The sequence below is a fragment of the Electrona antarctica genome (genome assembly GCF_951216825.1).
Source record: "Electrona antarctica genome assembly, chromosome: 1".
Classification (NCBI taxonomy): Eukaryota; Metazoa; Chordata; class Actinopteri; order Myctophiformes; family Myctophidae; genus Electrona; species Electrona antarctica.
This window is the reverse complement of record NC_136806.1, coordinates 59,258,060-59,272,976: the sequence shown is the minus strand read 5'-3', so window position 1 is coordinate 59,272,976 and position 14,917 is coordinate 59,258,060. Positions and strand designations below refer to the sequence as shown.

Sequence of the window (14,917 nt, the reverse complement as noted above, 5' to 3'; positions counted from 1 at the left end):
CACTTGCTGGGGAAAATCTATCCAATGTCAAAGCTAACGGCTAAGCTTTAGTGCATTTACTCACCCCTTTTGGTAATTTCAGGAATAAGGTTGTAATATTTATTGGCTTTTGATATTTATTTGGCTTGAAGAAACAGCTTTTGAATGATACATTTCATAATTATAAGTATTTACTTGTGTGACTTGACTGATGATTCAACTTCAAAGGGCTTTATAGAGTCTTGTTCTATTACAACGCTCTCCATCACCATGAAAGTGTTGTGATCAATAGTGTCCCCCATACAGTCTGCTCACACTGTCCCCCGTGTGTTTCAACAGAAGAAACAATGTGCACCTGTGCAAGAGCAGAGCCTACACACGGACAGACCTTTCCTGCAGACGAAAGAGGAGATTCCAAAGGACAAGTGCAGTCCCCACAAAGTGGAACAGGCAACTCACAACAAACCACGTAAGTCTTTTGTTTCTTATAATACTCTTGACATTTAATGCCCTTAAAAACAGAACTTCTCACTGAAAACTTCAGAAAAAGAAAAAAAAAACCTGAACATATCTCGTCTTACGCAGCCATAACATGTGCTTAAGAGTTTGCACATACACATACGTAGCTGTACATTGTTGTGGACATCGAACAGGTTTTACTGGCGGCTCTGCAGGAGGAATCCCTCAGAGTTTTCTTGTGTGTGGTAATACACGTTAAGCGGGCAGAAACTGTTGTAGATTGTTGTACTAGATATATAAGAAATGGTTATACCGCCGTACGTTTAACGTGTATGTGTATGTTACAGTTACAGAAAGTGTGAGCAGTCCTCACAGTCTAGAGACCTCGGTCTCCCTCAAAGGCTCGGGCAGACAGCGCAAGGAAGTTAAATCTGCAGAGAGCTCCACGCCGAGACTTAGGAGGGGCCGGCGGCGAGCGGATGAGACCCAGTTAGATCCCTGGGGCTTTTCTACCCCTTCTCCCCCGGCCCCAACTTCGCCGCCGCCTTCGCCCCCTCCCACCCACCCTGCCCGGCGTCCCAGAGGGAGGCCTCGCTCCAACCCGCTGCGGGAGCAGGCTGATCAGGGCAAGGTCAAGACAAACGGTGCAGAAGGAGACGCATCTATTCGCAAAAAGCGCCGGCGCTGCCGCAGCAGGAAATATCAGACCGGGGATTACATCACCGAGAAGGACAAGGTGGTGGAAAGAGAAAGGAATGAGACACCCGACTCCCCAAGAAGAGACACTGAAATAGCACCAGGTATTTCATCTTAACCCATTTAGACCTGACGTCGAAATTTAAAAAATGTCTTCTAAATTCTGACAGTTTTCTGAAATCCCCATGTTTCTCTATCAGTGGTGCTCAATATTTCATATATATATATTTGGGCGCCGACCCCCATCTGAAAATATGTTGTTCCAGAGACCCCCCCCCCAGAAGCAAAGATTTGAGTTAAAAACATTCGCTCGGAAAGAATATATATTCAAAGATTTGCGCCACATTTTCCAAAAATAGCAGACCTACAAGCTCGAGCTTGTAGATCTGCTATTTTTCAATAGCTCAAGTATAACAATGCTTAAAACACCAAAAGGGGTTCCCGCCCAAAATGGGTTAACAATGTTTTTCTTGCTAGATGCAGTTAAAAGAAAGTAAAATATAATATATAAGTTATGGGTCATAGTTTATGATATCCTATAAAGGGCACGACATTAACGTTTTGAGGCACTTGTTCATTTGTTCAAGTACATTTCCCATTCATTTGTCCAGGCACAAAAGTCACTTGTCCAGAGCAGTAAGCACACACAAATACATTTTAAAATCAAGGTAGTTTGTTTTGGTGAATACATGTTGAATGTTAGATGAATATTTTCATAAGTTAATATCCCTAGAATGTCTGAGATCTTAAATACTGTACATTTCATGTATTCCAAATACACAGTCATAGTCATAGATCGGTTGGCAGACTAACCTTGTCAGCATTTTTAACTTGTAGCACTGCGTGTGCACTCGCCCAATAATTAATTCCTAAGACTTGGAGTCGTTTTGGGGGAGTGGTGACTAGTTTCATATTCATTTGAAAGTTCTGGCAGAAAACATGTACTTAATAAAACATCTCTACTTTTCCACGACATTCACTCCGGCGAGGGGCAATGAGTGCAGGACTGAACATAGTGAAACTTCCTTTTGGGAAGCACAAATGTATGAGGCACACAAAATAGGTAGTGTGATCAATTACCCCACAATCACAAGACACCTGTCAATTGTGTGCCCCATATGTTTGTGCTTCCCAAACAGACTTCAAAGGAAGTTTTCATATTTTCAGCCCAGCTTTTCCTCATGGGGAAAGTGGCAATATTTTACTTAACACGCGTTTCTGCCAGAACTTTCAAATGGATATGAAACCTAGAGGACAATATCTGTGAGTACACACACACACACGCAGTGCTACAAGTTTTAAATGCTGCTAAACGTGTGTGTGCGGATAGGACAGATCTATGGCTGTGTATTTGGAATACATGAAATGTATGTAAGATCACAGGCATTCTAAGGTAATTATTAGGAAAGCCAGACAATAATGCCAAACAGGGGCGACACAGAAAAAGTGAAGTCACTTGTCCAACGGACAATTTTTATGCACTTGTCCGGAAAGATTTATTACTTACTTGTGAGTCTAGACTACAGCTATGGAGGGCAATCACTTCTGGGTCGGGCGGATGTGGCTCTTCTTCTTTGCTTATTTCGCACATTTCACTGGCACTAGCCTCACAATCCCGCCTATGGTAATGGAGTTACATGGAATGGGTTAATGTCAAGCCCTGCCTATATTAAAATTGCCATGTTGAAGTGTACTGTGTCCCTTATATGCCCATATATGGTGTTCTGTTAGCCATGGCCAAATATAGAGTCCAGGCCAGACTACTACGTCGGTACGTCTTCTGTCCCATCAAAGTACTCCATATATGGGGATTTGTGGATTATGTATAATAACTTTACAACCGCCAATCCAACTGACTTCCGACTCACACATCACTCATTTGGGCCCTCTGTCAGTGTCGACGGTCTCCATATTATACGGTTCTGAACAACCGGATCTCTATAAGCTGATGTTATATTATAGGGATTTTTAGTGAAACTGTACTTGGCCATATTTTCTTAATTGTTTGTCCTCTACAGCTACATTTTATAAATTAACTGAAATGAATGTAATCTAATCTCAAGTAAAACCTATATACCTTTATAAATTATTTTCCTATGGCATGATTTGTATAATCTTTTATCATTGTAGATTCACAGACCAGTCAGTATCCAAATCTCGGCGCCTCCAGCCCAGAGCCTGTTCTCCGGAGGCCCTCGCTCACCCGCTCGGGGTCGGTTCGCTACCAGGAGAGTGAGGCCTCTCCAGAGCGCAGCGACAAGCCTTCGGGAAAGAGGAAGTTCAAAAGCAAGCACCTGGGTGATGGTGATGAGCAGAAGGTAGGATGATTGTGGTCCCTCTGTTCACAGTGCATCTCACATGATGATGCAGCCTGTTGGAAATGTAGGCGCCTCATACCACACATAGATTAGCTTGCAGTGCCCTCTTGTGGCTTCACTGATTAAGGCCGTTTAGTTGATTGCTCGTGATGGCAGCTGGTTTTGCACTGAACTGAGTCCTGGAGAGTGTGGAGCCGATTGCCCTGAGTTTCCATTGCGCTCGGTGAGAGATCCCATAGCACGCAGCTTTCTCATTACTCTGCAAAAAATCTGTCTTCTAGCTCAAGACCAAACGTGGCAGCTTGGGAAAGCGCTGTGCCTCATTTGCATTAGATGACGATAGCCCTGATGCAAAGAAAGCGGCCAGCCTCCCAGTCTCTCCAAAGGGCTTGCCGTCTCCTCCGTCGACTAAGAGAGGTTCATCGGGAAAGGGCGGCGCGTCCGATTCTCCTCCCAGAAGGCCTGTCCCGCCGGAGGTTCGCCGCCTGATTGTTAACAAGAACGCCGGGGAGACCCTGTTACAGCGAGCGGCCCGATTAGGCTACCAGGTAAACTTTTGATCTAACTTAGCCCATTTTGACCTGAGATCAGATTCTAAAAAATGTCTTCTACATCCTGACAGTTTTCTGAAAAAGCTATGTTTCTATGTCAGTCGTTCTTCGATAAAAAAAAAAAATAGCAGACCTACAAGCTCGTAGCGCGCCACTCGGTGGCGCGCTATGAGCTTGTAGATCTGCTATTTTTCAATAGCTAAAGCATAACATAATGCTAACACCAAAAGGGGTTCCCGCCCAAAATGGGTTAGGTACCAGCGCCATTCATTAATTTACCCCTCTACTACCAATGTAAACGTCACGCCGCTTATGTGTTTAGGTTGAGGTTCATGTATTTGTTTGTCCCCGTGGGGCGATTTGGTTTACAGCAAGGCATAACACAGGCAGGTAACATGAAACACAAAGACACAGTAAAAAGGCACATAGTACACATAGAACAAATAAAACAGGATGGCAGTTCAAGGTATCAGTGTAACATTGTAATTCATAACATTTTCAGAACAGTATAAATAATTAATAATTCATACAGGCGAGTCAGGTGACAAATTACCTCCTCCTCCTATCGGCATTTAGAGCCTGGATAGCTACAGGCACGAAGGAGAACTTATACCTATTGCTTTTGGCCCCTGGAACCTTTAGGCGAAGGCCAGAGGGAAGCAGCTTGAACTCAGTGCTGAGGGGATGGGAGTTATCCGTACAAATGGACTTGGCTTTCTTAAGCACCTGATTTTTAAATACTTTATTACTCCATTTGTTCAGGACGTAGTTCTCTACTGTCTCGAGAAGGACATCCGGGAGGTCAATCGTCGTGACAACGCGGGTTACACGGCTCTGCACGAGGCGTCGTCCCGAGGCTGGACTCAGATTGTCCAGATGCTGCTGAAACACGGGGCCGACGTCAACTGCAGTGCCCAGGATGGAACGCGGTGAGGATTCCATTTTTGTATGATTCAGATATGATATGTCACAGTCGGGGACGTGGTGGGCCCATAATTCAGCCCGGGAAGTGGAGTTGCGGAGGCCCTCTAGGCGCGTGGCCGAAGGCGAACTGATCGGCGAAACGAAACACTGACGAATCAAGGGCGTGCGAGCGCATTTTTGGTCACTTCAGGTCCTACAGTGACATAAAATCAGGATGGCTGAGACAGCGGCTGCTGTGCACAACATTATTATGCCACAAAGCAACATGATTATATAGGCTGTTACCTTGTTAAAAGATAATTGTGTATCTTCGAAAATGAAATATGATTTTTCTTTTTTCTTTTTAAAAATAAAATAAAAAAAATAAAAGAATAAAAAATAAAAAAATAAATTCGGGACAACTCCCGAACGGCCGGTCCAGTCCAGGCCGGTCTGGGCCAGCCGTTCGGGAGTTGTCCCGAATTTCCCAATGGCCAGCACGTCTCTGGTCACAGTGGTTGGATAGCAGCTTGTGTACATTGTTATTATTAACCCGTTTAGATCTGGGTACAAAATAATGCCTTCTTAAATCCTGACAGTTTTCTGAAAAAAACCCCCATGTTTCTGTATCAGTGGTTCTCAAACATTTTCATGTCAAGGACCCCCCCAGAATTATATGTAATTGGCCTCAGACCCCCTTCTCAAAATATGTTGTTCCAGGGACCCCTCCAGAAGCAAAGACTTGAGTTAAAAACTCTCGCTCTGAAAGAATATATTCAAAGATTTGCGCCACATTTCCACGATTTTTCAAAAATAGCAGACCTACAAGCTCGTAGCGCGCCACTCGGTGGCGCGCTATGAGCTTGTAGATCTGCTATTTTTCAATAGCTAAATTATAACATAATGTTTAAAACACCAAAAGGGATTCCCGCCCCAAAATGGGTTAAAAGCAATAATTCAAAATATTATTGTACACATTGTAATTGGGCATTATTCCTGGAATTATCTTCTGTATATTTGGTTAAAAATATGTCTTTGTTGTAGGTTTTGTCTTTTTCAAGCCTGGGTCAAATTATATTTGATCTTATACTCCATATAAACGACGAATTAGTATAATCCATATATCCTAATATAGTTGAGGTTTGTTGTAAAGGCATATTATTTCTGGTTGAGATAACGGTGACGTTTTTGGTTTGGTTTCTTCAGACCCATTCATGACGCCGTGGCGAGCGATAATCTCCCGATAGTTTGGTTGCTGCTCAATCACGGTGCCGACCCCACGCTGGCCACCTACTCTGGGCAGACCGCGGTCAAGCTGGCTCACAGTCCAGACATGAAGATCTTCCTCAAAGGTAAGACCCCACGCTGGCCACCTACTCTGGGCAGACCGCGGTCAAGCTGGCTCACAGTCCAGACATGAAGATCTTCCTCAAAGGTAAGACCCCACGCTGGCCACCTACTCTGGGCAGACCGCGGTCAAGCTGGCTCACAGTCCAGACATGAAGACCTTCCTCAAAGGTAAGACCCCACGCTGGCCACCTACTCTGGGCAGACCGCGGTCAAGCTGGCTCACAGTCCAGACATGAAGACCTTCCTCAAAGGTAAGACCCCACGCTGGCCACCTACTCTGGGCAGACCGCGGTCAAGCTGGCTCACAGTCCAGACATGAAGACCTTCCTCAAAGGTAAGACCCCATGCTGGCCACCTACATGAAGACCTTCCTCAAAGGTAAGACCCCATGCTGGCCACCTACATGAAGAAAGATGTTCGTCGACTGCCTTTTTCCACTGACAAACTACATGGAAACTAAATGAAAACTAAGCTATGATGATTAAAACTAAAGACTAAATATACTGACTTGACTTGATTTCGTCAACAAATAAAAACTAAAGACTAAAATGTTAGGAAGGGACTATAGTGGACAAGAGATCCAGTATAAGTCATTTTGTACACTTGGTTGCACGCTGAAAATAGCCAATCTACATGCTCACATTCTTGTAGATCAGCTATTTTCAGCAAGTGTAAAAACAGTCATTACGACGGCATCAAGGCCCGCCAAAATACATTTTAGTCGACTAAATCAACTGTAGATTTAGTCGACTAAAATCCTATGACATTTAGTCGACTAAAACTAGACTAACACTAAGACATTCCAGTTGACTAAAATGTGACTGAAACTAAATAAAAACTATTCAAGAGACTATGACTAAAACTAACAGTGTCTATTACTGCACACCTTTTGGTATTTGTTGAGCAGAACGTGGTGTGTTACATGTATGGAGAAATGACTCTTTCTTGACCTCTGTCTCTTCTTTCTGCCTTTGGTCAGAATTTCATACAAGACGTTTCCTTCATGTGTTACAGAATATTTCACAGACCTGGAGGGCCGCGGTGAACAGGATCCTAGTTTACCCTGGGAATTCTACAGCAGCTCGTTGTTTGGTGAGAAATTATTTTATTGATGATTCTCCCGGCCACCTTTAAAATGTCTCATTATGTTAACCCATTTTAGACTGATGGCGATAAAAAAAGGCTTCTAAATCCTAATAGTTTTCTGAAAAACCCTGTCAGTTGTGCTCAACCTTTTTCATGTCAAGGACCCCCAGAATTATCTCTATTGGGCCACGGACCCCCATCTCAAAATATGTTGTTCCAGGGACCCCCCCAGAAACAAATATTTTAGTTAAAAATGTTCGCTCTGAAATATATATTCAAAGATTTGCACCACATTTTCACGACTTTTCAAAAATAGCAGACCTACAAGCTTGTAGCGTGCCACTCGGTGGCGTGCTATGAGCTTGTAGATCTGCTATTTTTCAATAGCTAAAGTATAACATAATGCTTTAAAACACCAAAAGGGGTTCCCGCCCAAAATGGGTTAATATTTAGGTGTTTAACTTATGCAATACAGGTTACAACTTATGAGTGCAATAGTACTTGTTTTGTGGTTTTACGCTTTATATTATATCGCAGCATCGACTAACTACTAACCTCTACTAAGTGCAGCCGCATTGCTGCTGTTTTAAATGTGGAGCTGCTCATTGTCATCATCATCTCTGAACTATTTTCCCGTAGTTCACTGATTGCTCCGCCTTCCAGTTGTCGGGCTCAACGATTCTCCATAGATGTTTCCCAGACTAAATATCTTGCAACGAAAACGTAGCAAGCGTAATTTAGGCTGGCTTTGTTAGGCTGAACTAAAACCTTTGCTTCTGGGTCCCCGGAACTACATATTTTGAGATGGGGGTCGGCGGCCAGACACATATAATTCTGGGTCTCCCTGACATGAAATAGTTTGAGCACCACTAACATAGAAACATAGGCTGTTCAGAAAACTGTCATGATTTAGAAGACATTTATCGAATCGTCCTCAGGTCTAACCCATTGGCCTGGGCCATGGCTCAGTGGTCCAGGCACCTTGGCTGGTAATCCAGTCTGGCAGTGTGCCGCGGGTTTACTGCATGTCTTCCCCCCATCTCTCTCCCCATTTCCTGTCAGCCTACTGTGTGTCCCTCTATAAAAAATATAAAATAAAGGTCTAACCCAATTTTGGGCGGGAACCCCTTTTGGTGTTTTAAACATTGTTATAATTTAGCTATTGAAAAATAGCAGATCTACAAGCTCATAGCGTGCCACCGAGTGGCGCGCTACGAGCTTGTAGGTCTGCTATTTTTGAAAAATCGTGAAAATGTGGCACAAATCTTTGAATCTTTGGGGGGGAGGGGCGGTCCCTGGAACAACATATTTTCAGATGGGGGTCGGTGGCCAATTACATATATTTTTTGGGGGTCCTTGACATGAAACTTTTTGAGAACCACTGACATATAGAAACATGGGTTTTTCAGAAAACTGTCAGGATTTAGAAGGTGTACATATAGAATCGAGCTCAGGTCTAAATGGGCTAAATGGGAGAGCAATTCATGATAGGGCAAGGTAGAACAATGGTCCTGCAGCTACAGGGGAGGTCAAACTCAAGGTGGCCTTACACTAGCCGATAATCGGGCATTTTTTGACGCTCGGTGGGTGGCCGACTCAATAGATCTGCTCGGGGCCGCTCAAAGCGCGATCGGGATCGGCCCGATCAACATCAAGAATGTTTGATATTTGCTCTGCCCCGCTCCGATTATCCTGTAGTGTGTGGTGCTATCAGATTTCAGATTGAAAAAAATCGGCTAGTGTAAGGCCACCTTTAAGGTGCTACAGGACACAGGACTGGAATGTACAGTTGGGTGCCACCGATATTGTCCCTTATCATTTGACCCATTTAGGCCTGACCTCAAAATTTTAAAAAATCCTTCTAAATCCTCCAGTTTTCTGAAATAAATATTTTCACGATTTTTCAAAAATAGCAGACCTACAAGCTCGTAGCGCGCCACTCGGTGGCGCGCTACGAGCTTGTAGATCTGCTATTTTTCAATAGCTAAATTATAACAATGTTTAAAACACCAAAAGGGGTTCCCGCCCAAAATGGGTTAACTGTCCTTTTGCGCAGATCACGCAAACCTCAGCAAAAAGAAAAGGACAATATCGATGGCCTCCAACTGTAGGACTAGGACTTGAACGTTGCTTGGCGGACGGCGGTACAGGGGTGCGGCTCCTTTAGTGGTTTTCCATTCTGCCGTCAGGGGTGTGAATTTGATATGAGCAGTTGGAGAAAGCCAAGCGAGGCAGTGCAGTAATCAGTAGCCATCGTGGTGCCTAGGAAAGGTGGGCCACAGCATTCAAAATGAGATTTAGGGACCAAATCATTATCACATTGGGTGATTTATTGCTACTGCACCACCTGATTTAAATATACATTTTGTCAAACATTGCTTCTATAGTTTAAGGTTGGTGTTTTAAACTTTAACGTAGACCTGTAAAATGTCCTTGCAACAAAGATGTCTTGATAATACTGATTTGCAAGACTGCAGCTCAGTATCACAGGACGCTGATTTTCAACATGAGTCACTGCTATTCACTCAGGTCTCCCGCAGTGATTCTGAAACAAGTACTACGCTTGGTATGATTTGACTGTCCACTAGGGGGTGTCCTAAGCCTTCTCTTAGAAGCTGCTTATTGGCAGTTCAGATCCGTACAGAGTCCTTGCACTCCCCTGCTCACCTCAGCGAACCTTTCTTCACAGAGACTGACCACGAGCCGTGCTGGGACTTCTTGCTCTCTGAGCGAAATGAGGAAGAGGAGGAGGAGGAGAAGGGATGGGGGAGGATGGAGAGAGACTCCGACAAAGATTGCCTACTATTTGAGTTCTCCTCCGAACCCCTCCTACCCTGCTACCATGTCCAGGTGTCGTTGACCCAGGGGTGAGTTGGCAAAGTGCCATGGCATGATTACATAAAGCGCCGTACATGTATTTACAGCCCTGAGTAATGTCTCTGTCTACTAGTGATGCGCGGGCCAGCTTTTTTTCATAGCCCGCCACGGGAGCCAACCCACACCAACCCGCCCCGCAAAACAATATATTATTAAACGACCCGCCCACCCCGCATCCCGCAAAAACAAAAAGTATCCTAACGAGTCCAGTCCATTATTGCTTTCGAGAGAGAGAGGGGGGAGGGGTCAGGGACGTGCAGAGGGAATTTGAACGGCAGGGTCTGGAATTCGAAAAGGCACCTTTATTTTTTCTTTTACATTTCTACCCAGATTTAGAGGAATACCGGTATCTCATTTTTAAACAATAGGAAATTACCCAAACAGTCTGCCCTGCAGCCCAAATTTCTGGTTATCAAAGTAAAACGAGCAGTTGCTTGCTTTGCTGTTATTAATATTAAGTAGGATATCGCATTTGCTTGATTGCCTAGAAGTGCCTGTCAGTCAGAAAGTTATGCTATGATTCTGTGTGCGCGCACTGTGCACGCCTGCACGTCATCGCGCTCAATTGGGATTCACACGCAGATTAGACACACCAACGGACCGACATGCAGAAACAACGGTCGGACATGCGGTCGGACATGCGGTGCTCCTGTGCTTGCGGTTAGGTTAGGGTTTGAGGTAGGTTGTCTGTCTAATGACAGTCGGACCAATAGTATGTCTAAACTAAAGCCTGTACCCGCTCAATTAAGAAAGATTTAGTGCAGATACGCTCATTGCGCTGATGATGCGAACAGGTTCAGTGCCTCAGATGGGCGAGAGGGGAATTCTTTCAACATAAAATGCTACATTCCAGTTCAGGACGGAGAGGGCACTTTTCTCCGACGGTCAAAAAGGCAGGGTCTAAAGCCCCCTTTCATGTAAGCAACACATTGAACAAGCTAGCTCATTTCAGGAGGAGTAGAGACTGCAGAGCAGGAGAGAGGGGGAGAGGGAGCCAGAGTAGGGGAGAGAGGTAGGGGAATGCTTCTTTACCGCGCCCGCCCAGCGATAATTGTGCTGAAAACCTTGACCCATCCACCCGCACCGCAGGGAACGGGCCGGCCAGAGGCAACCAGACTATACTTATTGCCAACTTTATTATTTATTTACACATTTATTATTATTATTATTATACTTATTTACGTATTCCATTTTATCAGGGTCCCTGTGACGTCATGTGGGTCAATACATCATCATCATCATCATACTGTACTAAGTGTAGTCAGTGCAACCACACTTTCTAGTTAGTGTGGTTGCAGTAGGCAACCAGACTATAGTTATTGCCCGACTTTATTCTAGATAACCATGTATAAACCTTTGTGTGGCGGCATGTGACGTCATGTGGGACAATACATCATCATCACACTGTACTTAGCGAGCTAAGTGTGGTCAGTGCAACCAAACTTGCAATTTCCCAGAATTACATCTAGTTTGAGTTGTTTTGTTGCACACCTTTGCCTTAATGCAAAACCACATTCCACTTCTGGCAGCTTTTGCAACTGGTTCCTGCTGACGGATGTCCTCAAGCGTCTGAAGATGTCGGCGCGGATCTTCAGGGCACGTTACCCACACCTGGAAGTCGTGAGCTTGTCAAGGGTGGAGTTGTGGAGACAAGTGTCGGTCAGCCAGGTGAGCTCGGTGCTGGCAACGCCCCATAGAGACAAATGCAAGGACAAGGAAGACGATGAGGAGGAGGAGGAGGAGGATGGGGAGGAGGAGGAGGATGGGGAGGAGGGGCTGGTGGAGCTGGTGCGGTGTGTTCCGGAGCTTCAAAGACTACTGGGATCCTCTATCCACATTCTGCAGGAGGGGGAGGAGGAGGCGGCGGTGGTGCCAAAAAAAAAAGGAAAACCACGTGGCCGGTAGCCCCTTGCCGCTCTGCTTAATAGACATTGAACCTATAGCCTCTTTTGATGTGTTGAGTGTGTCAACCCCCAGTTTAAGGGAAGACCTTTCCGTCCATTGTAATGAGGGTTATTAAACTCCAGCTACAGCAATGAGTTAACACTCCCAATTAGGAAATTTTGACCTCAGCCGCAAGGCAATTAACGTGGTCACAGCAGCGCCACCTCCAGGACTGGCACATTGGAGTGGTCAGTGCCAGAAAAGCAGCATTCAGGTTCCTATCTTGCGGTATATTTGCCTACCTGAGAAACTATTGAGAAAACCCTTTTTTAAATAATTATGTATGTACATGGTGGTGTATAGTATGTATATCTTGCCATCAGGGTTAAAACATTTGGTTGTATAAATGTATTCTCGTGGCAAGGAATTGATTATGTTGAGGACTCTTTTTTGTTTTGTTTCGTTTTTGTTCCTGAGGGAAAGCGAATATTTTTCGATGGGAGATTATCCAAGGCTTTTATCTTGGTGAACTCTTGCGTAAAGCTAAGAGGCTTATGGCCAGCTAACAAAGTCAGGGAGGCCCACTGGCCCAGATGGTTTCTCTGTCAACCTGGGAGACCTGGAGAGAAGAGACCATGGCACATATATTTACTCGCAAACAAAAAGAATCATATACCCACCCAGCATAGAATCTGAATTCCATGCCCCCAACACCCATTCCCATCTCACCAGCTCATAACTGGATGGATATGTAGCTCATTATATAGCTTGTACCAACGCTTTATTTCCTAGCACATTTTGCTATTTGTCGTGCGCATTTGACTATGTGATATCTTGGTTCTCCCTGGGCGCTGCTCCAGATGATAGATTGTTTTTTTTGGACCTTACAAATGATATGTTTACAGAACTGCACAGTATTGCAAGGTCCCGTTGTAGTTTTCTCCACTCCCCCAGGTCGCACTCCTGAACGGACAGAGAATGATGTAGATCACCCTCAGAGGAACAGTAAATACCATCTCTGGAGACCAGAGCCTGCTCCCCGTGTTTGACCAGTTCTGTCAGGAGGGGAGCCACATGCCCTCTTTTACTGCAGCCACCGTCCCTCTGTCCTCATGGCGTTAACGGTTATGGACCACCATCTCTCGGCAACCTCCACCCCAACTGTGCTTTGTGTTGCAAATGTTTTATTTTACACTGTTTTGTTTTTTGTGCTTAATTTAATAGCCATTAATATATTTCACCTTTATCTATTTGACAAAACAAAAATGTTTATGGAATTTGCTTTGTATGGTTGGTGCTTCATTTTGAAATGTATTACTCATTAGGATCCCTTTATTCTGAGACTTTTGTCCCTCGATTCAAAAACAGTGTTTCAGCAAGCTAAAGTACAGTTTTATTGTACTGGTGCTAAACTAGATTTTGTGTTGACAATCAATGAAGTTTTTTTTGTTTCAAGTCACAAACTAATAAAATATTTAAATGAAATGTAAAGAAAGTATAGTTTAGTAAAAAAAAAAATGGGATACATCCAGTAAGACTTGTTCGAGAGCAGGAAAGAACCTTTAATTTGATTCTTATTTCTTTTTTTAAGAAATCAATAAGAATAAAGCATGATTGTGAATTGATGGGTTTATTTTCACCTCTTTGTCAATGTGCATTATGCACCCATGATAGTTCAACTAAGTGAATTTGTTCTCATCTCTGGGTAACATCTGGGTTCTCTATTCTTGAGATTAAATGAGATGGGATAGGTTTTTGTCTCCCACCATGAAAGTGGAACGGGAATTAGATTATTGGTCGTCCGTGCGTTAATTCCTCGTCCGTCATGAATACTGCCACCCCTGTTCCCTCCACTGGAGGGCACCAGACTACTTGGTCCGATGACCAGCCATTAACGAGCTCTTTGCAGCCGTGTCTTTGCCTTTGATGTGCAGAGGTCCGTGGCTGCTTGCGCTGCCCCAGTGTGAGTCAGAGCAGAAGCCGCAAAGTTTATCGTGTTGGATAAATGCATCCAGCTGCATTATGTAGTCGTATTAATATCCAATGTTGCTACCGGAAGGACAGCGGGAATTAGTTTTAACAACAAATCAGCTGACCACTCCAAAATGCGTGTGCATTGTAGGCTAATTTGTGTGTTCTTCCAAACAAGTTCACTCACCACACGTGACCCAGTCACCCTGATGGATGGAAAATTGGAAATCATGGAGCCAGTATCGGGGTGAGACACATAGGCCTATCTGGCATGTTTATTGCCAAATTGTATTTGTTGCTTATTGTAGGCCTATTTATTTTCGAGGGGCATATTGCATACAAACGTTACAGGACTATGAAAATGTTTTTTTCTCCCCTCGGGGTGCATAGGCTACTTAGTTTAGACTAGTCATTGGTTAGACATGGGTTAGGTTTAGGTGTGCTGCCCCGTGGGAGGTTAGGTTTAGGCAGGGCCAAATTAGCCATTGGGCCAATGGGGCCGTGGCCCAGGGGCCCTTGGCTCTCAGGGGCCCTTCTGGGAAAATGTAAAGCCCTGTAATGGGTTTGAGGCCCTGAAAAAAGCTCCTGGGGACCTTCATTGGCCATTGATTTTGTTAAATTTAGGTAAAAAATTTATAAAAACACAAAAAAACAAGAAAATTCTGCGCGCACGCGCGCTAGGGGGGCCCCAAAAAATGTACCGGCCCAGGGGCCCTTGTGGGGTTAATCCGTCCCTGGGTTTAGGGTGAGGGTTTGAGATAGGTTGTAGTTGTAGGACTAATGAATGACTAGTCTAAACCAAAGTCTAAACTAAGTACTGCACCCCCCCCCCTGCCTCCTTCC

General features: G+C 44.4%; 1 protein-coding gene across 5 annotated transcripts in view; it reads left to right on the top strand.

The window, feature by feature from the left end:
* Positions 1 to 13,690, top strand: part of bcorl1 (BCL6 corepressor-like 1) — a 35,164-nt gene extending 21,474 nt beyond the window's left edge. For all 5 annotated transcript variants that reach the window (XM_079519577.1, XM_079519575.1, XM_079519578.1 and 2 more), the window contains exons 4-12: positions 319 to 448; positions 786 to 1,238; positions 3,265 to 3,452; positions 3,734 to 4,000; positions 4,766 to 4,932; positions 6,113 to 6,258; positions 7,271 to 7,348; positions 10,032 to 10,209; positions 11,749 to 13,690. In XM_079519577.1, coding sequence (XP_079375703.1) covers positions 319 to 448; positions 786 to 1,238; positions 3,265 to 3,452; positions 3,734 to 4,000; positions 4,766 to 4,932; positions 6,113 to 6,258; positions 7,271 to 7,348; positions 10,032 to 10,209; positions 11,749 to 12,124 — 1,983 coding nt within the window. In that variant the 3' untranslated portion in view covers positions 12,125 to 13,690. The remainder of the gene's footprint in view (positions 1 to 318; positions 449 to 785; positions 1,239 to 3,264; positions 3,453 to 3,733; positions 4,001 to 4,765; positions 4,933 to 6,112; positions 6,259 to 7,270; positions 7,349 to 10,031; positions 10,210 to 11,748) is intronic.
* The last annotated feature ends 1,227 nt before the right edge of the window (positions 13,691 to 14,917 follow it).